The sequence below is a fragment of the Castor canadensis genome, chromosome 16 (assembly GCF_047511655.1).
Source record: "Castor canadensis chromosome 16, mCasCan1.hap1v2, whole genome shotgun sequence".
In the NCBI taxonomy this organism is placed as follows: domain Eukaryota; kingdom Metazoa; phylum Chordata; class Mammalia; order Rodentia; family Castoridae; genus Castor; species Castor canadensis.
In genome coordinates, this window is record NC_133401.1 from 64,180,613 (window position 1) to 64,201,195 (window position 20,583).

The 20,583-nt window shown below is 36.1% G+C and overlaps 1 protein-coding gene across 5 annotated transcripts in view; it reads right to left on the minus strand.

Annotated features, from left to right (window-relative positions):
• Positions 1-11,357: 11,357 nt before the first annotated feature.
• Cdkl3 (cyclin dependent kinase like 3) overlaps positions 11,358-20,583 on the minus strand; it is a 94,740-nt gene continuing 85,514 nt past the window's right edge. The window contains exons 9-10 of one of the 5 annotated variants that reach the window (XM_074057302.1): positions 17,282-17,379; positions 11,358-13,516 (exon numbers count right to left, since the gene is read on the minus strand). In XM_074057302.1, the coding sequence (XP_073913403.1) occupies positions 17,285-17,379 (95 nt within the window). In that variant the 3' untranslated portion in view covers positions 11,358-13,516; positions 17,282-17,284. The remainder of the gene's footprint in view (positions 13,517-17,281; positions 17,380-20,583) is intronic. The other 4 variants (XM_074057300.1, XM_074057299.1, XR_012442521.1 and 1 more) reach the window with 4 other exon arrangements.

Below are 20,583 nucleotides of genomic sequence, written 5' to 3' on the forward strand. Positions count from 1 at the left end.
CCAGGAAAACCATGGTATCACTTTTAAAAACAAGAGAAGTCAGGAATAAAAGATGGTTTTGGGAAAAATTAACCTAGTTTACATATGGTAAGTTTGAAGAACAGAAAAATGATAAAGTGGACATGTTTAGTAAACATGTAGAGACTGAGCTTCAGATAAATGTCAAATTTTGGAGTACTGATCTCAAATATCCTCACAGATGGTAGACAAGCTATACTTCTCTCAAGAAAACTGGAAAGAGTAAAAAACTTAAGAACTGAACTCCAGAGAATGATAACAGGGAAACATGTGAGAAGACAAGTTATCAGGAGATCAGAAAAGCATTTGGAGGTGAGAATAAGTGATGATATGTGACAAATAAGATGAGAGCGTCTGAAGAAAGAAAACATTTATAGTGTCAAATATGACATGATCAGGAAAAATAAGGACTTGAAGAAAGCCATTGAATTTGACAACTGGAGCCCATCAAAAACAAGTTTTATTACTGTAGTGAAAACAGGAGCCAGACTCAATTATTTAATAGATCAAATTTTAATTTTATTCTTCAAGATGCTAAATGTAACAGGGTGCTTCCTCTCTCTTGAATATACTCTGTTTCTTTTTCCAAATGAGTGCCACATAAGCAGCAACCCTAGCTACCAGTTGCAGCCCCTTCCACTTAACAAATGCATGTAGTCACAGGATTGGCATCAGACTTCCACATCATCTCATGGATTCCTACCCAATAGATTTCAAAACCTGTACAATGGGAGAAAATCTTTGCCAGCTATTCATCACATAAAGGATTCATATCCAGAATATATTAAGAGCTCCTAAAATTAAACACTAAAAGAACAATCCAATTAATAAATGGGCAAATTAATTGAACAGATAATTCTCAAAAGAAGTACAAATGGCCAATAAGTATATGAAAAAGTGTTCAACATCCTTAGTCAGAAAGGAATTAGAATAATGAAATCCATTAAAAATTGTTTTTAAAGAGGGGGAAGGAGATAAGAAAGAGTAATAGGGGAGTGAATTTGATCAAATTACATTATATGAATGTATGGAAATACCACAATGAAACCATTTGTACAATTAATATACACTAATAAAAAAGAAAAAAACCCTGAACACTTGGTTACCAATTCGGTTATCACTGTGGCTGCCATAACCCACTTTTTTGAATGACTTGGTGGGCACAGAGACCCAAGTAGCAGCAATCCTATCAGCAGCAGCACATTTGCTGAGAAACCAATGTAGCCCCTTCTTTGCACATGCTCCTTCAAGGCCATGGAAGCATCCCAAGCAATTTTGTATTTGAAATCTGATACTTTTTCTTGAAAAGGGCCCTCAGAACTGGGGACATGACTCAAAAGGTAGAGTACTTGCCTAGCAAATGTAAGGCCCTGAGTTCAAACCCCCGTTAAAAATAAAAAGCAAAAGACAAACGTCTCATTTAAAAGGTTCAGCCTCCATAAAACCTGGATCTGCCTTCCACAACCATATTTATAATATCACTTTATAAACTCCATAAATGCACAAAGATTGTGAGAAAATCCAATGTAACCTCAAAAAATCAAAATTGAGGGCTAGAGGCATGGTTCAAGAGGTACAGCACTCGCCTGGCATGCACAAGGCCCTGAGTTTAATCCCCAGTACCATGATCAATCAATCGATCAATACTGGGAACTGCTGGACTGTATTTGATTTAATGGAAAATAACTACAACTCTACTCTCTCCCTTTTGTGATGGGGTACAACTCTAAAAATTGCTACTGACTCTCCAGAGATTAGCTTTCTTTCTTCTTCTCTCTTGACTCTCCTGTTTCTTTTTCCAAATGAGTGCCACATTAAGGAGCATTCCTTACATAGTTTTCTTTTAATAGGAGACACATTACATAGCTCTCTTTTAAATTTCTAAATGCCATGTTTATTCTTGTGTTTAATGAAACAGTTTATACATGCAGATAAATACATGGATGCATTTATCACTCGTGCCATGCCTAAATAACTGGAGATGAATGTACAGATACCCTCAGAACTTCATAGGAGTATGGAATAAAAGGTACCTTTAACCTTTTATTTCTAAAGGAATTAAGTCAGGATAAACTCAGATCTCAGAACTAAAATTAAGTCATAATTTTGCACTCTTGAAGGAAATTCCAGAGGCTCTGCAAACAATTAAATTTCATTAGTACATTGCACAATTCCCTGTGCATGTTAAATTTTATCTCAGTGAGTCCTCACAGTCTCGCTAAAAAATAGGTTTTTTTGTTTTTGTTTTTGTTTTTTATGGTACTGGGGCTTGAACTCAGGGCCTTCACCTTGAGCCACTCTACCAGCCCTATTTTTGTGAAGGGTTTTTCAAGATAGGATGTTGTGAACCATTTGCCCAGGCTGGCTTCAAACTGCAATCCTCCTGATCTCTGCTTCCTGAGCAGCTAGGATTATAGGCGTGAGCCACCAGCACCCTGCTACAAATAGCTATTCTTATCCCCCTTTTTCAACTAGAAAAACTGAGATAATAAAGCACCACCACATGAACTCCCCAGTGAAGATGTAGAAGGGAACTAATCACTTAATCTACCTTTTAACTCAGACAATTTGATACTAATCTGGATTCTGTTATACTATATGTCTGTGCGTGTGTGTGTGCATGTGTGTGTGTGTGTGTATGTAACTGGGGTTTGAACTCAGAGCATTGCACTTGTAAAGCAGGCACTCTACTACTTGAGCCATACCTCCAGTCCATTTTGCTCTGGTTATTTTGGAGATGGAGGTCTTACAAACTATTTCCCTGGGTTAGCTTCCAATCGTGATCTTTCTGATATCAGCCTCCCAAGTAGCTAGGATTACAGGTGTGAGCACTGGTGCCTGGTCCTATATGGCTTTTAATAAAAACATAATGTTCATTCAATAAATATTTTTTTGGTGGTATTGGGGTTTGAACTCGGGGCCTTATGGTTCCTAGGCAGACATTCTATACCACATCCCCAGCCCTTTATGTTTTGGTTATTTTTGAGACAGTCTTGTTTTTTGCCCAGGCTGGCTTGGACTGTGATCTTTCTATTTATGCTTCCTGTCTAGCTGGGATGACAGGCATCCACCACCAGGTTCAGTTTGTATTGGTTGAGATGGGACACAAATTTCTTGCCCAGGCTGGCTTTGAACCATGATCCTCTTGATCTCTACCACCTGAGTAGCTAGATTTACAGGTATGACCCACCACCTTGACTTGATAAACATTTTTAATGAATGAAACCTCAATTATAGTTTTAATAAATATTCTGATCCCACCAAATATTATCTTTGGAGAATAGAGAAAAATTAGAAGAAAATGATTTTTTTAAACCGAACAACAATCCAAGGAAGACTACTGATGGCAGTATTACTGCACAACAAATCTTGTTTTTCATGAGGCGTAAGATGCTTTTAACATTATAATAACACTGTTCAATGTAATAATTAGTAGCCACAAAGGAATTACAAAAGGAGACGCCCAAGAGTAAATGTTGCCTGAAATATGTACAAATATTCTAGGGCTTGGTTTAAAATGTCCTAAGACTTCAGAGTCATTCACCTGGAAATACAATTCCTACCTTGCATTTTTATTACATCTCTCACTTAGGGATTTAGAGTAGAAAGCACTGACGTATTAGTACTCTATCTTCATAAACTAGTTCAGTACAATAAGTAACCAAACAGCTGCAGGTCCTGAAAATGCTATACCTTGGGCTCCCTCTGGAGGACACTAGGGCTATCTGACTTCAAAGAGAACTTCAGAAGCAATCTTAATCTCTTGGCCTAAAAGGATTTAGAGATCACATAATAACTACTGGGTACCTACAATCTATATACTACAATCCAGAAAATGAAATTAATACTGTAATTCTATAGCCAGCCACAGTGATATGGCTATTTGGGAGGCTGAGGAGGAGGACTGCTTTTGCCAGGAGTTCAGTACAAGCCTGGGCTACATAGCAAGACTCCATTTCCAAACAAACAAACAAAAAGCATATTCTACCCCACAAGTAAAATTATCCCATGTTTCATTCTTTTTTATTTTTTTTTAAGCGACTTAATATGTAGGGTGCTTAAATCCATTCATTCACAAAGAGACTGTTATTGAGTGCCAACATGATAGTCACTATTCTAAGCATGGGGAATACAGTGGTGAACAAAACACTAAATTCCTGCCCTCTTGGAGTTATATTTTAGTAACAGAAGACAATAAGATAAACAACATATACAGCTTCTCAGACAGGAAAATGCTGCATGAAAAATAAAACAGGAAAGGGGAATAGGAGTGGGGAGTAATAATCTTAAATATGGTGTCAGAGGAGGCTTTAGGAAGTGAAGACCAGTAAAGAAGTGTCCATGAACAGAAAAAAGAGATGAAGGAGGAAACCATGCAGTCTCATGAAGACTCTTGCCAGGCAGAGGAAACGGCAAAAATAAACCCACTGAGGCAGGAACATGGCTTTTGAGCTCTAAGAACTCAAAGTTAGACTAAAGCAGAAGGAACAATGGAGAGAAAAGTAGCAAACAGAGTTAAAGAAGGAGCAAAGGCTCACGGTTGATTTCCACCAATTCATTGAAATCCCAGAATTGAGTGTGAATTTCTCTGGATATTTCCCCACCAAACACAATGTTTAATTTTGAATAATATTCCTTTTAGCCTATAATTTCACGTTATGGGGAGTTTTATAGAATTCAGTTACTGCTGGTCTGCAACCAAGAGTGTTGGAAGGTTTTCCGTCTTGCAGTTTGATTATTTCTTGGAATTGAGTGAATATTTTACCAGTTCCATCGCAGGTATCACCATATTTAATTTGGAAAACATTCAGATCCCATTGAGCTCATTATGTTGTATGTATTATAATTAGCTTCAGTGAAATATGAAACTTCTTTCTATATTCATATTCATAGGAAGGTTGAATATCTGGCGGTTAGTTCAGCTCTTAGGTTTCAGTTTGTTTTTCACAAGATGCTCCTTCTCTAGGACAACAAATTTTTTTTTTAGAAACATTTACTCTACTTCATAAGGCTGTATGTACTCTTCAGAATTTGTTACAAAGTATATCCCATTCCAAACTGAAATTATTTTCCATGTTGGGTATCTGGCCCTATCTTGAACTATCGGAACATTCTCCGCATTTCAAGGCCCAGAGCCTTATAGATTATTATAATGCCTCTGGCTTTCACTCTGAGTGAATTGAGAAGTTGCTGGGAGTTCCAAGCAGAGCAGTGGCATCAGGTGATTTAGGTTTTATTAGGATCATGCAGGGCATGCATTGATAAGAAACTGAAAGCTGGAAAGAGTGAAAGCAAGGAGACTGGTCTAGAGATTTCTAAAAAATTCACACAAGAAATATTATGACTAGCAGCGGAGGATTAAAAAATGGTCAAATCCTGAAACAGTTCAAAGATAAAGCTTAAAGGACACAGAATAAAGACAGTAGAGAATTACTACAACATTTTTCTCCTGTGCACCTGAAAAATGGAGTTGCCCTCAGCTAAGATGTTAGAAAACAAAACAAACAAACAAACAAAAAACACTAAAGGGAGTAGGGGAAGAGATTGGGGACCTTAATTTTAAGATATCTCTTACATGCTTTAATGGAGCTCTTGGATGGGCAATTGGAAATCTGAGTCTGGAATTTGGAGGTTAAGTCCAGGCTAAAGAGAGATTTGAAAGTCAACATGTAAATGGTAGTGAAGTCTGTGAGTCTGGATCAGATCAAGTGAATTATAGACAGAAAAGAGGTATAAAAACTGAGCCCAAATGCTTGTTGATTAATTAAATTACAGACACCAAATCTCTTGCTTTCCCACCATTTACAGGTTCACTGGATTATTATTAAGAGAAACTAACCAGATGAAATAAGTTCATAGTGATTATTATCTACTGTTCTTCCAGATGACTATAAATCAGTTATCTGGAGATTTTTTCTAGGTCTGCAGGTTTCAAAATTAATAAATCTGTTCTTTTTATCCAAGATGTTCTTAAGAATGGTGCTGTTTATTTGTGCTTAGAGAAGTTTCTCAAATAAACATTCAAAACATCAATAATAACTATTGCTTAGCAATTTTACGGTGAATGACAATATACTGTACAGTTTGAATAGAACACAGCTTAAAGAACTCTATTTTCCTCTTCTCTTGGGGAGAGTTTTTTTTTTTTTGTCTTTTCTTTTTTGGTGCTGGGATCGAACCCAGGGCCTCACACATGCTAGGCAAGTGCTGTACCACCGAGCTACATCCCAGCCCTCCTCTTCTCTTGTTTGGCTTTAATCTTACCCATCATAAGTGCATACCACTGGTCATCTGACCTCAGAATTACTTTTTCAGAAAAGAAGAAAAATTGTTATAACCTGTCTTTACATATCATTAATTGTCAGATTTTCTATCTATGCAGAGGAAGAAAGTAGGTAGGTAGGAGGGTAGTAGGATATTAAGATATTTTGTTTCTATACTTTTGCCTTTTATTAAATCAAAGAGCACTCTCTTAAAAACACATGGTACCCTACTGATTATGTATAATTGTTGTGTTTTATATGTCAGTTTTAAAAACTAATTTTATTTTTAAAAAATTTTTAAAGGTGCTTTCTTGTTGCCTTTAATCATCTTAAAGCATAGCTCCTACTTTACCTAAGATTTCTTGGTCACTTCCCTATGTATTCTGCTAAGTTTTTAGTACCATGGCCCAATTTCTACCATGACCTTTACAGGTTAAGCAGCTGTATGATTCTGAATTTATCCAACTTTTCCTCTTTTTTTTTTTTTTTTTTTTTGGTAGTACTAGGGTTTAAACTCAGGGCCTTGCGCTTGCTTGGCAAGTACTCTACCACTTGACTTTTTCTCTTCTGGGCATTCCTATGTACTAGTATACCTTGTTCCTATTTTACAGAAAATATGTACTTGATTTTCTTAGGCAGGGCATGGTGGTATACAGAAAGTGGAGGGAGGAAGAGCACCATTGCAGGCTAGCCCAGGCAAAGTTAGCAGGAGACCCTATCTGAAAAACAAACTAAAAAACAACAAAAGACCTCAAGTGGTAGAGTACTTGCCGAGCAAGCCCTGAGTTCAACTTCCAGTACAAAAAAAAAAAGTATGACTTTCTTTCATTAAAGAAAATGTTGACTTGGCAGCAGTCCACTACAATCATGGCCTTACTTAGGTGCTAAAACCGCATTTTGCAATACTGTCACTCACACCCTAGAAATCCAGTTTGTTAGATAGAGTTGATGAATAAGTTGCAGCAACAGAATAGAAGGAAAAAACACAAAACAAAGGCAGGCACTGATGGTGCAAGCCTGTAATCCTATCTACTTGGGAGGTTGACATTGAGAGCATCATGGTTCAAGGCCAGCCCAGGCAATAGTTCTCAAGACCCCGTCTCCAAAATAACCATAGCAAAATGGACTGGTGGTGTGGCCCCAGCTTTGTAAGTTCAAAGCCCTGAGTTCAAATCCCAGCACTACCAAAAAAAAAAACAAAACAAAAAACCCACAAAGCAAGACTACATCTTCTTTCAGACTCCCTGAGCCTTATTCCTAATGTCATCATATTCCATCCAACATGTGTCATTTTCATTTTTGATGTAAACAACTCATTACTGCAACCATTTGTTTAAAAAAAGACCTAACCAATATTTATAACACGAAATCATATGCATAAAATAAAAACAGACCAGAAACATAACTCAAAACACTTCTGAGTGCTTACCCAATACCTCTGACAAGGATTACTGACCAATGAAATATCCATTCTACCAACTACATACACTGGCAACATTTCATAATATTACTAACAAAAAGTTCATGTAATTATGAATATATAATAATATATACTATTCCAATTGGAATAAGGACCAAAAAAAAAAAGGTATGGACAAATCTCTACTTATATAATAAGGAGCCTAAGGGATACAGCTCAGTGGTAGAGCACTTGCTCAAGGCCCTGGGTTCAATTTCCAGTATAAATCAATTAAATAATTAATTAATGAAAAAAGTCCTATCCCTATATCCATAGCCTTAGGTATGGTCTTAAACTAAAACATCAGACAATCAACCAGGGGCAATTTATATAAAACAGAACTATAACTTTTGACAATTACTCTAAAGTTATAGTTTTAAAGTTCTTTAAAATTCTCAACATAAATATTATCAGTATGCTATTAAACAAGACCTCCATTATTCACACTAGTGATAAAAAATCTCCTTCAATAACTCTTTAAACTAAATTTCTAGTCCCAGCCATCATGGGACTCAAACAATGATAAAACTGGGTAAGTGCCAGGCATGTTGGTGTATACCTGCTCATCCCAGCACTTGGGAAGCTGAGGCCAACCTGGACTACATAGAAAACTCTGTCTCAAAAAACAAACAAAACTGGAATATATATATATATAAACTATTTACAGGCAGCAGATAGCAGATAAGGGTCAATTTCACCAGAAATATAGTAGCACTAAATACATATCTACCTAATAACAGAGCTTCAAAATACATAGGCAACTAGTGATAAAAATAAAAAGAGGAGCATCTACAATTTGAAATTTGAACATTTCTTTCTTTCTTGTTTGAGACAGACAGCCTTGCTATGTGAGGTTCAAAGTGAGCCTTGAACCTGCTATTCACCTGTCTCAGTCTTCAAAGTGCTGGTCACCAATGGCTCACATCTGTAATCCTAGCTACTCAGGAGGCAGAGATCAGGAGGATCATGGTTCAAAGCCAGCCCTGGGGAAATAGTTCACAAGACCCTACTTCAAAAAAATCCATCATGAAACAGGGCTGGTGGAGTGGTTCAAGCAATAAAAGTACCCACCTAGCAAGTGTGAGGCCCTGAGTTCAAACCCCAGTGCCACAAAAAAAACACAAAACAAGGTGCTGGGATTATAGATGTGTAGTATCATGTCAGCTGATAGTTCAAAATTTCAATATTCCTCCCTCTGTACTTGATAAAATAAGTAGACTAAAAATCAGTAAGATAGAAGACCAACATATTTTATCAACCAACTTTACCTAATTGCCATGTATAGCACAAGACACCCAACCTGAGCAAAATACACATTCCTTTCAAGTATGACTATGGGATATAAAATGAGTCTCAATGGATTTAGAAGGAATATAATCTTAAACCACATTGAAATTAAACTGGACAGCCCCAAACACACTTCTAAATAAATAGGGCAAAGAAGAAATCAAAAGATTTTAATCAAAATATTTTAATTGATATGATAATGACATTTAAATTTGTGAGATGCAGCATAGGGAAATTTAAACCCTTACATACTTTTGTTAGAAAAGAAGAAAGCCTCACATCAATGACCTCAACCTCCAACTTCAGAAGTTAGCAAATTAAACCCAACAGAAACTATCAGTAAACCCCAAAACTGATTCTTTGAAAATATTAGCAAAAATAATATACCTCAAAATAGACAGACTTTCCAAGAAAAAAAAAAGACAAACAGAAAACATAAATTACCAAACCAGGGAATATCGCCATGGGTGAATACATTACTTAAAAGAAGAAAATTACCAAAACTGACACAAGAAGAATACCAAATCTGAACATCTACATATAGTTATCAAATTAAGGAAATTAAATTTTTATATCAAAATCTTTCTACAGTGAAAACTTCAGATCTTATTGGCCTCACTGATGGTTTCTAACAAATACTTAAAAGGAAATAAAATTATTCCTATGTACATTCTTTCAGGAAACAGAGATGATCAACTTTAAAAGAGGAAAGGTTTGTTTAGGTTTGCCCTTTTGGAGGTTTCAGAACATGATCAGTTGGCTCATTGCTTTGGAGCCTGTGGCAAAGTAAGGCAGTTTATCACTGTGGCAGCACATGGCAGAGAGTCCTGTTCACCTCATGGTGGTCAAAAACACAGAGACAGAAGGCCAGAGTTCCAATATTTTCCTTGAAGGTCATGCTCCCAATGACCTAACTTCCTCCCATCAAGCCCTACCTCTTAAAGGTTCTACCATCACCCAATAGCACCACAGACTGGGAACCAATCTTTGAACACATGATCCTTTGGGGGCATTCAAGATCCAAACTATACCCAGGGTAAAATATTTTCCAACTCATTTTATGAAGCACAATAATAACACAGGTAACAAAAACAAACAAGGACAATAGAAGGAAAAAGATGGACAGTAACATAATGCCAAAATTCTTAATAAAATATTACTCAATTAAATTGAACAATATATAAAAATATCAAATTCCATTTTATCTTAGCAATGCAGGATTGTTTTGACATTCAAGTATCAATTAATATAATTCACATTAATAGATTTAAGGAGAAAAGTCATAGCCAACAATTCAGTAGATACAAGCATGACAACATTCAGCCAAAGTCATGGCAAAGACTCTCAGAAAAAGGAGGCTGGTAGAGTGGCTGAAGTAGAAGAACACCTGCCTACCAAGCATGAGACTCTGCGTTCAAACCACAGTACCACCATGAAAAAAAAAAAAAAAAGAAGTAGAAGGAACATTTCTCCATCTGATAAAGTCATTTACTTAAAACCTACAATTAACAGCATACTTAATGGGAAAGTACTAAATATTTATCCTCTGCTACAGGAAATAAAAGCTCTGTTCTCACTTTTTTTTTTTTTTTTTTTTGAAGTACTGGGGTTTGAACTCAGGGCTTTGAGCTTGCTAAGTAAGCACTCTATCACTTGAGCCATGTCCCAGCCCTTTTTACTCTGTTTATTTTGAAGATAGGGTCACATTTTTGTCTAGGCCAGCTATTTTAGGTTTCTCACCAGAGCTAGATAACAGGCATACACCACCACACCCAGGTTTTTTACAATGAGATGAAGCCTTGCAAACTTTTTTGCCCAGGAGGGCCTGGAACTGTGATCCTCCTGATCTCAGTCTCCCAAGTGGTGTGAGCCACCAGTGCCCATCTCACTTTCACTACTTTTATTTAACATGTCCTAGCAAAAAAAAGTAATAAAAGGCACAAACATTGGAAAGGAAGAAGTAAAACTATTTTTACCTGTGGATATAATGGTTGCCTGTACAGGTTCCACATCCCTTATCCAAAATGCTTGGAACCAGAAATGTTTCAAATTCCAGTTTTTCAGAGTTTGTTATATTTACATTTATTATACCAGCTGAGCATCCCTAATCCCCAAATCTGAAATTTGAAATGCTCTAAAATCTGAAACTTTGAGTATAATGTAGGTACTCAAAAAGTTTTGAATTGATGAGCATTTTGGATTTTTGGATTAGGAATACTCAAACTATATAGGAAATCAATAAAAAAAAAGAAGAAAGAGGAGGAGGATGAGAAAAAAGAGGAAGAAAGAAGGGAAGGAGGGAAAAAGGTGAAAGGGAGGAAAGACAACAGAAAGGAAGGAAAGAAACCTACTACAACTAATAAATGAATTTAGCAAGACCTCAGGATATAAGATCAATATAAAAAAACAAACTGTGCCACTGCATATTAGCAACAAACAAATGGAAGATGAAATTAAAAAGCAATGCCATTTTCAATAGCATCAAAAATAAAATATCTAGGAATTAATGAATAATGTATATGACTGCTGCATTGAAAACTACAAAATATGGCTAAGAGAAATTAAAGAAGATCTAAATAGAAAGGACTGGAAGACTCAATATTGTTAAGATAGCCATTCTCTTTAAATTAATGTATAGATTTAAAACAATCCCAGTCAAAACCCTATGTAGCATTTTTGTAGAAACTGACTAGGAAAAAAATTGACAATATCTGATATTGGTGTAAGCATGGACAAATATATAAATTATAATAGGCAATGGATAGATTTATACCTTATTAAACCTACTACAGGGAACAACTTTTAATTTCTCCAGAGGAAAAATTGCTAAAGCTAAGAGGGAGTCTGTTACAAAGATTATTATGTATAATACTTTCATCTATTAATTCTAATCAAGCTTTTTCTGAGATGAAAAGGTGTCACAATATTGTGATAAAGAAATTTTGTTTTCCTTTGTTTTTGTGTTTCTTTAGTAAAGACAAAATCACTTAAGAGGCCTGGTAAAACAAGGAAGACATTTTATTAATTTTGGGGGAGTGGAAAAATCCAGAATTTTGGTAGTGCTGTGGTTTACATATATCCCTCAAAAGTTCACGTGTCAACTGAGAGTGTAACTCCGTGGTAGAATGCTTGCCTAGCAAGTGTGATGCTCTGGGTTCCTTCCCCAGCACCATAACCAATCAATAAATAAGTAAGTTTGAGTGCTAGAAACTTAATACCCAAATTAATATATTAATGGTATTTGGAGGTTGGAACCTTTGGAAGGTAGTTAGAATTAGCAGAGGTCATGAGGGTAAACCCTACAAGGTGGCTTACTGGCTTTATTATAAAAGGAAGATGGACTTGAACTAGGACGTTTCCTGTGTCAACATGTGATACCCTCCACCATATTATGGTGATCCAGGAGGCCTCATCAGTTGCTAAGCAGATGCTGGCACCATGCTCTTGGACTTTCCAGCCCCTGGAACTGTAAGCTAAATAAACCTTTATTATTTATAAACTATCCAGTCTGTGTCATTCAGTTAGCAACAGAAAATGACTAAGATAATAAACCTCTTTTGGGTTGTACACAATTTGTTTTATGAAATATTTTCATGTCTGTACCACTATCAGATAGAACTAGGAATCTGGAAACGCACAGGCAATTGTTTAACAGGATAAAGGAATTTAACTAGTATTTGAAAACCATATCGTTTTTAGATATTTATGAATATTATAAATACTTTTGTTGCTGACCATCAGAGCATGTTTTTCATCACGTAATACTAACAGCTAAACAATGGATCAGATATTTCATTAAGAACTCACTTTAGGAGGCTGGGCATGTAGCTCAGTGGTAGAGCAACTGCTCAGCATGCATGAGGCCCTGGGCTCAAGCCCCAGCACTACCAAAAAAAAAAAATCAATCTCTTCCTGGCACCAACGGCTCACACCTGTAATCCTAGCTCTCAAGAGGCAGAGATCAGGATGATTGCAGTTTGAAGCCAGCCTGGGCTAATAGTACATAGACACTAGCTCGAAAAAAAATGGGGCTGATGAAGTGGCTCAAGGAGAAGGCCCTGAGTTCAAGCCCCGGTAGCGCAAAAAATAAAAAAAAATTGACTTTTGAGTCTCTATAACTCTTAGAGGGCTGAGATCAATACAAGAACAGTGTGACCAGATGTATTACCCACTCAGTAATGATGGCAAGTAAAGAAGCAAGCAGAGAGGAGATGACTTTATAATTCCAAATCAAAGTATCACAACAGAATTCCTAGCAGAGAGAAGTAAACAGTCAGTCTTTTACTAACAAAACAAAAAAGTTGGGTGATGCTAATGCAGATTGAATGTATGGCTACCCAACAATGGTTCATGTTAGATTTCTATTGTATATAAAATTAAAAAAGAAGAGTTATCAGTTTGTATTTTTAAGATTATTTAAAAGAAAACACTACCAGAAAAAAAACGTGCTCCTCTTCAAAGTCTTCCCCTCTTGATGGCCATCTCCACCCTAAAATTAGAAACTAAACTAGTAAGAATCAGGGATGGGAATGTAAATACATGTTGCCAAAATCATAACTATACTAATGTTAAATTACATGTAATCTACTAAATGGTAATCATGCTGATCAACCCAAAAGACTTGGTTCACTATTTTGTTCAATTTCTGTCCTTTTAAATAATCATCATGATATGTTTAAATGCTGCTCCAGAATTCTCAGTGTGGAACCAAACCCATATTTCATGCTTATCAAGTATCCCTGTTTACTCAGAAATGTTTGGTGCTCTCACATTGGGATTCCCCTGTTACATATTCAGACACTTTTCCTCTTGTAATTGTAAAGCTCTGAAACGAATGTAAGCATAAGAACTAATCAAAAATGTCTGAAATGAGAGATTATCAAATAAAATTATATAACTTAATATAAGCTACAGTTTTATTAGGATACACCAGTCAGACAGTTTTCATAAGTTAATGTTTAAATTAAGACAACATGAATAATTATTATGAATTTAAAAACATGTTTAAGTGAATATACACATAAATGATTCCCAGAATCATTTTCTACTCTACATCTGGTTGGTTCTTCTTCTTTCAGTTTATACATGTCCTGTATTCTAAAAGTAAATAGAAACAGGATCTTAATTGAGGAAATGGTGGGTCTTTGGCTAAGAAAATACAGGCAGAGATAAAAATACCTGCACTTTGTACCTGGGGATTGTTTCATACGGTACAAAGACACTATTCAGCAAATAATCCTCATAATCATCATAAAACAGAAGTAAAGGCGGCCTTTGTATGGACTCCTTTCTCTCTTGCCTAAATTACTCATTCACAGTAATTTAGGGTTTCTGTCTGGTCATAGAGCATCTTCAAATGTGTGCCTGCATAACTTCAATATACATTTAAGTTGCCTTAAAGAGGTTAATGTAACCTGTTCAGCTTTAGGAACTTCTAAAAACAAATCAAGGACAGAGCCAAGAATAGAGAACAGAACAAATGAATTGTTATTCCCTGTCTTATGTTGGTTGGTTTTTTTTTTGGTGGTACAGGGATCAAACCCAGTTTTTCAGACATGCTAGGCAAGAGCTCTAACCACCGAGGAAAACTTCCAGTCCCATCATATTCTCATTAAAAACATATCATATTCTCATACTCAAAAATGAACTACAGACTCAAAATTCAGGAAATTTTCTTAATTCTGACATTAATTTATTAAAAGTGTTTGGACTCATATGCAATTTAAGTTTCCTGTCAGAACTGCTTTTGAATGGGGAGTATGAATAAACTATAACCAACACTAATGACTTCTGGTTGGTCCTTCCTTCATTCTTTCATTCGTTCGTCCCTCCCTTCCTTTCTTCCTTCCTTTTGGTAGTGGCACTGGGATTTGAACTCAGACCCTTGCACATACAAGGCAGGTGCCCCGTCCCCTGAGCCACACCCCAGCCCTTTTTTGCTTTACTTTTCAGGTGGGGTCTCATATTTTGGTTGGGCTGGCTTCAGACCTCTATTCCCCCACACATACCTTTATTTATTTATTTATTTTTTTGCACTACTGGGGCTTGAACTCAGGGCCTTCACCTTGAGCCACTCCACCACCACTATTTTTGTGACAGGGTTTTTCAAGACAGGGTCTCACAAACTATTTGCCTGGGCTGGCCTCAAACTTCAATCCTCTGATCTCTGCCTCCTGAGTAGCCAGGATTACAGGTGTGAGCCACCGGTGCCTGGTCAGACCTCTATTCTCTTATCTAAGGCCTCCAAGGTACCTGGGATTACAGATGACCCCTTGCCCAGGTTACTGACTAAAATGGGGTTTCACTAACTTTTTGCAAGTGCTGGCCTCAAAATGGAATCCTCCCACTCTCCACCTCCAGACTAGCTGGGATTACCCTTGTAGGGAGGGGTAAACCATCACACTAGGCGTTTTCTGGTTATTTCTAATAACTACAAGTTGTTTCAAATCACTTTTTTTTTTTTTTTGGCAGTACTGGGGATTGAACTCCAGACAATGCACTTGCTAGGCAAGTGTTCTACTACCCCAGCCCTTTTTGCTTTAATTCATTTTTCAGATAGGGTCTTGTACTTTTCCCTAGGGCCAGTCTCAGACTGTGATCCTCCTGCCTCTGCCTCCCCAGTAACTGGAATTAAAGGCATGTGCCATCATGCCCAGTTTGTTTTTTTGAGATAAGAGTTTCACTAACTTTTTGAACTGTGATCCTCCCATCTCCATCTCCCATGCAGCTGGGATTACAGGCATGTGACTGTAACATGTGGCAAAGATCACTCTTTTTAAAATGTCATCTTTTTAAGGAGTTCTAAATCATGTGAGCAAGAAGGGATTTTCCTTTCTATTTATTTATTTATCCTAAAAATGATAGAACTCCCTTAAGAATTCTTTTGGGCAGGCCGAGTGGTTCAAGTAGTAAAGCACCTGCTTAGCAAGCTTTAGGCCCTGAGTTCAAGCCCCAGTACCACCACCAAAACAACAAAAAAAGAATTCCTTTTCTTTTTTCCTACATTGGTATGTAGTTTTAATTCCTGGGGCATCTCATAGAGCAAGCAGCATGCCCTGTGATATGTTACTACTCTACACAATGTCAGGAGCCCTAACTCACCCAATCATTCTAAATATGTATAAACAGTATATGCTGTGTGGCATACTGGGACATGAGTAAGTCCCCCTAAATGCATAATTTTAAAGCTACCTTGTTACATTGACAATGACCATTAATGGCTTTTCTGTTCTATAATACCTCTTTTTCTGCAAGATAGATTATAGAGTTAACAAGTTCTAAATGTCACAGTGTACATACCTCTAATAGTGGCTGATAACCTTCTTATCTAAATATTGTAGAAATTGAGTAGCCTTAGTTAAAATGCTTTCTTATATAGTTTCAAATAAATTTTTCTACATTTTAATTTCCTCAATGAATATGCATAATTTTATTATGAATAAAAATGTAGTCAATTTCATTTTTTTTAAGTGGAGAAAATGACATTGATAAATCACTTAGAGATGACCTCACAAGGGCAGAACAGGAGGCCACCTACATGATTTAATTCAGTGGGTACTCAGCACAGTCTTCTTCCCTTGAGAGTACCTTTAGATGGGATTCATTTGGAGTTGAAGACTTCAAGATTTCCAAATAAAATTCAAGAATCTCTATGGTGGATTCAATGTGGGAATTATCTGATAACTAGCTAAGAACAAGACAATAGGTGGACACAGAGAAAGATAGAAGATAAATTGGAGAAAAAACAAAAGGTAAGATACTAAAGACAAAGACATATATACCTGTAACCAGCATAGCCAGCTATTTAAACCATCATTTATTTTCACTAGCATGGGTTACCTGCCTGACGTTTGATAATAAACAAAACACAGTTAACTATTTTCTCTGGATACCATAAATTCTAATCATCCAACAGTCAAATGAGGGCTGGCATTTACTATTGCTAAAAACAACTTTTAGAAACTATTACTAATTGATTATTTTAGGAAAATATAGATCTGTTTCTAGAGTTCAAAGATGACAAAAGTTTGAAATTTTCTTTTTTCTGTTTTTTTTGGGGTTTTTTTGGCAGTACTGGGGTTTGAACTCAGGGCTACACACTTGCTAGGTAGGCACTCTACTACTTGAGCCATACTTCCAGCACAAAAGTTTAAGATTTTATATAGCTTTCTAATAGTAACAACTAAATTTATACATTGAGTCAAGGACTCTAAACAACATCCTTTAGTAAAAAGTATAAACAAAAAAGTTTTACCTCTTATTTTTCTTGATTCTGATCCATATTAAGTAAAGTTGGTATTTTAGGTGAATCTGCATTCTTTGTCTCCCTCTTCAGCACTTTTATCTGTTTAACTTTTGCAAAAATACATAAAACAATGAGAATTTATTCTACTACCTTGAAATTCTACTTTCCTTTTTAAGAATTTAAAATGGAAATTCTGACATCCACTGAAGTCAGTTTTTAATTTTTTTTAAATTTTGATTGTTTTATTATTCATATGTACATACAATGCTTGGGTCATTTCTGCCCCCTGCCCCCACCCCCTCCCTTACCACCCATTCTGCCCCCTTCTCTCCCCCCCACCCCCTCTATACCTGGCAGAAACTATTTTGCCCTTATCTCTAATTTTGTTGAAGAGAGAGTATAAGCAATAATAGGAAGAAACAAGAGCTTTTGCTAGTTGAGATAAGGATAGCTATACAGGGAATTGACTCACATTAATTTCCTGTGCATGTGTGTTACCTTCTAGGTTAATTCTTTTTGATCTAACCTTTTCTCTAGTTCCTGGTCCCCTTCTCCTATTGGCCTCAGTTGCTTTTAAGGTATCTGCTTTAGTTTCTCTGCATTGAGGGCAACAAATGCTAGCTAGTTTTTTAGATGTCTTACTTATCCTCACACCTCCCTTCTGTGTTCTTGCTTTTATCATGTGCTCAAAGTCCAATCCCCTTGTTGTGTTTGCCCTTGATCTAATGTCTGCATATGAGGGAGAACATAAGATTTTTGGTCTTTTGGGCCAGGCTAACCTCACTCAGAATGATGTTCTCCAATTCCATCCATGTACCAGCAAATGATAACATTTCGTTCTTCTTCATGGCTGCATAAAATTCCATTGTGTATAGATACCACATTTTCTTAATCCATTCGTCAGTGGTGGGGCATCTTGGCTGTTTCCATAACTTGGCTATTGTGAATAGTGCCGCAATAAACATGGGTGTGCAGGTGCCTCTGGAGTAACCTGTGTCACAGTCTTTTGGGTATATCCCCAAGAGTGGTATTGCTGGATCATATGGTAGATTAATGTTTAGCTTTTTAAGTAGCCTCCAAATTTTTTTCCAGAGTGGTTGTACTAGTCTACATTCCCACCAACAGTGTAAGAGGGTTCCTTTTTCCCCCACATCCTCGCCAACACCTGTTGTTGGTGGTGTTGCTAATGATGACTATTCTAACAGGGGTGAGGTGGAATCTTAGTGTGGTTTTAATTTGCATTTCCTTTATTGCTAGAGATGGTGAGCATTTTTTCATGTGCTTTTTGGCCATTTGAATTTCTTCTTTTGGGAAAGTTCTGTTTAGTTCACATGCCCATTTCTTTATTGGTTCATTAGTTTTGGGAGAATTTAGTTTTTTAAAGTTCCCTATATATTCTGGTTATCAGTCCTTTGTCTGATGTGTAGCTGGCAAATATTTTCTCCCATTCTGTGGGTGTTCTCTTCAGTTTAGAGACCATTTCTTTTGATGAGCAGAAGCTTTTTAGTTTTATGAAGTCCCATTTATCTATGCTATCTCTTAGTTGCTGTGCTGATGGGGTTCTGTTGAAAAAGTTCTTACCTATACCTACTAACTCCAGAGTATTTCCTACTCTTTCCTGTACCAACTTTAGAGTTTGTGGTCTGATATTAAGATCCTTGATCCATTTTGAGTTAATGTTGGTATAGGGTGATATACATGGATCTAGTTTCAGTTTTTTGCAGACTGCTAACCAGTTTTCCCAGCAGGTTTTGTTGAAGATGCTGCTTTTTCTCCATCGTATATTTTTAGCTCCTTTGTCAAAGACAAGTTGGTTATAGTTGTGTGGCTTCATATCTGGGTCCTCTATTCTGTTCCACTGGTCTTCATGTCTGTTTTTGTGCCAGTACCATGCTGTTTTTATTGTTATTGCTTTGTAATATAGTTTGAAGTCAGGTATTGTGATACCTCCAGCATTGTTCTTTTGACTGAGTATTACCTTGGCTATTTGTGGCCTCTTGTGTTTCCATATAAATTTAATGGTAGATTTTTCAATGTCTTTAATGAATGTCATTGGAATTTTGATGGGAATTGCATTAAACATGTAGATTACTTTTGGGAGTACAGACATTTTTACTATGTTGATTCTACCAATCCATGAGCATGGGAGGTCTTTCCACTTTTTATAGTCTTCCTTAATCTCTTTCTTCAGAAGTTTATAGTTTTCCTTGTAGAGGTTGTTCACATCATTTGTTAGGTTTACATCTAGGTATTTGATTTTTTTTGAGGCTATTGTAAATGGAATTGTTTTCATATATTCTTTTTCAGTTTGTTCATTATTAGTGTATAGAAATGCTAATGATTTTTCTATGTTGATTTTATATCCTGCTACCTTGCTGTAGCTATTGATGATGTCTAGAAGCTTCTGAGTAGAGTTTTTTTGGGTCTTTAAGGTATAGGATCATGTCATCTGCAAATAGGGATATTCTGACAGTTTCTTTATCTATTTGTATTCCTTTTATTCCTTCTTCTTGCCTAATTGCTCTGGCTAGGAATACCAGTACTATGTTGAATAGGAGTGGAGATAGTGGGCATCCTTGTCTAGTTCCTGATTTTAGAGGAAATGGTTTCAGTTTTTCTCCGTTGAAGTCAGTTTTTTAGTTTATTATAAAGGAACTGACTAAATCATGACTTGTAATAGTAAAATATGGTAAATTATTTGTCTTATAATTTTACAAAGTCTATCAAGTAGTAAAAAAAATTTATATTTTTTATTCTTAGTATAACTGCAAGGTGGATCAAGATAAGTCCTCTTGAGTTCTACAAATACTACATTCTTGCTATTATATTACATTTTCACAAGGTGTCACTATTCTTCAAAGAAAGTTAAAAACATTTACTCACAAAAAAATGAGTTTCATTTTAAGACAAATCTTAAATAAAGAAAAATTTTAAATTTATAAACCTTAATATACTAAATCCTTGGATGCCCTAGCCTATCAATAACAGTCCTGGAAAATATATGGGAAATAATCATGGAGAAGCATAGGAATGTGATTTACTCCAGGTCATAGACTGAACTACAATTACCTTCCTTGAAGTGTCCCAAAATTTCAACATTAAGCTGATGAAAAATCACCCTTTCAAGCTGATCCCTCTAAAATGATCACCATTAAGTCTTATGCTTTAGTCAACTATAGGGAGAAAAGAATCAGCAGAAAATGTTTTTCTCAGAAATTTACTATTTTCTACCTAAATTCCAATATTAAATTTATGTTACAAAAAACATTGTAAATATCATTTATAAAAAAAGATTTATAAAGATACACAAC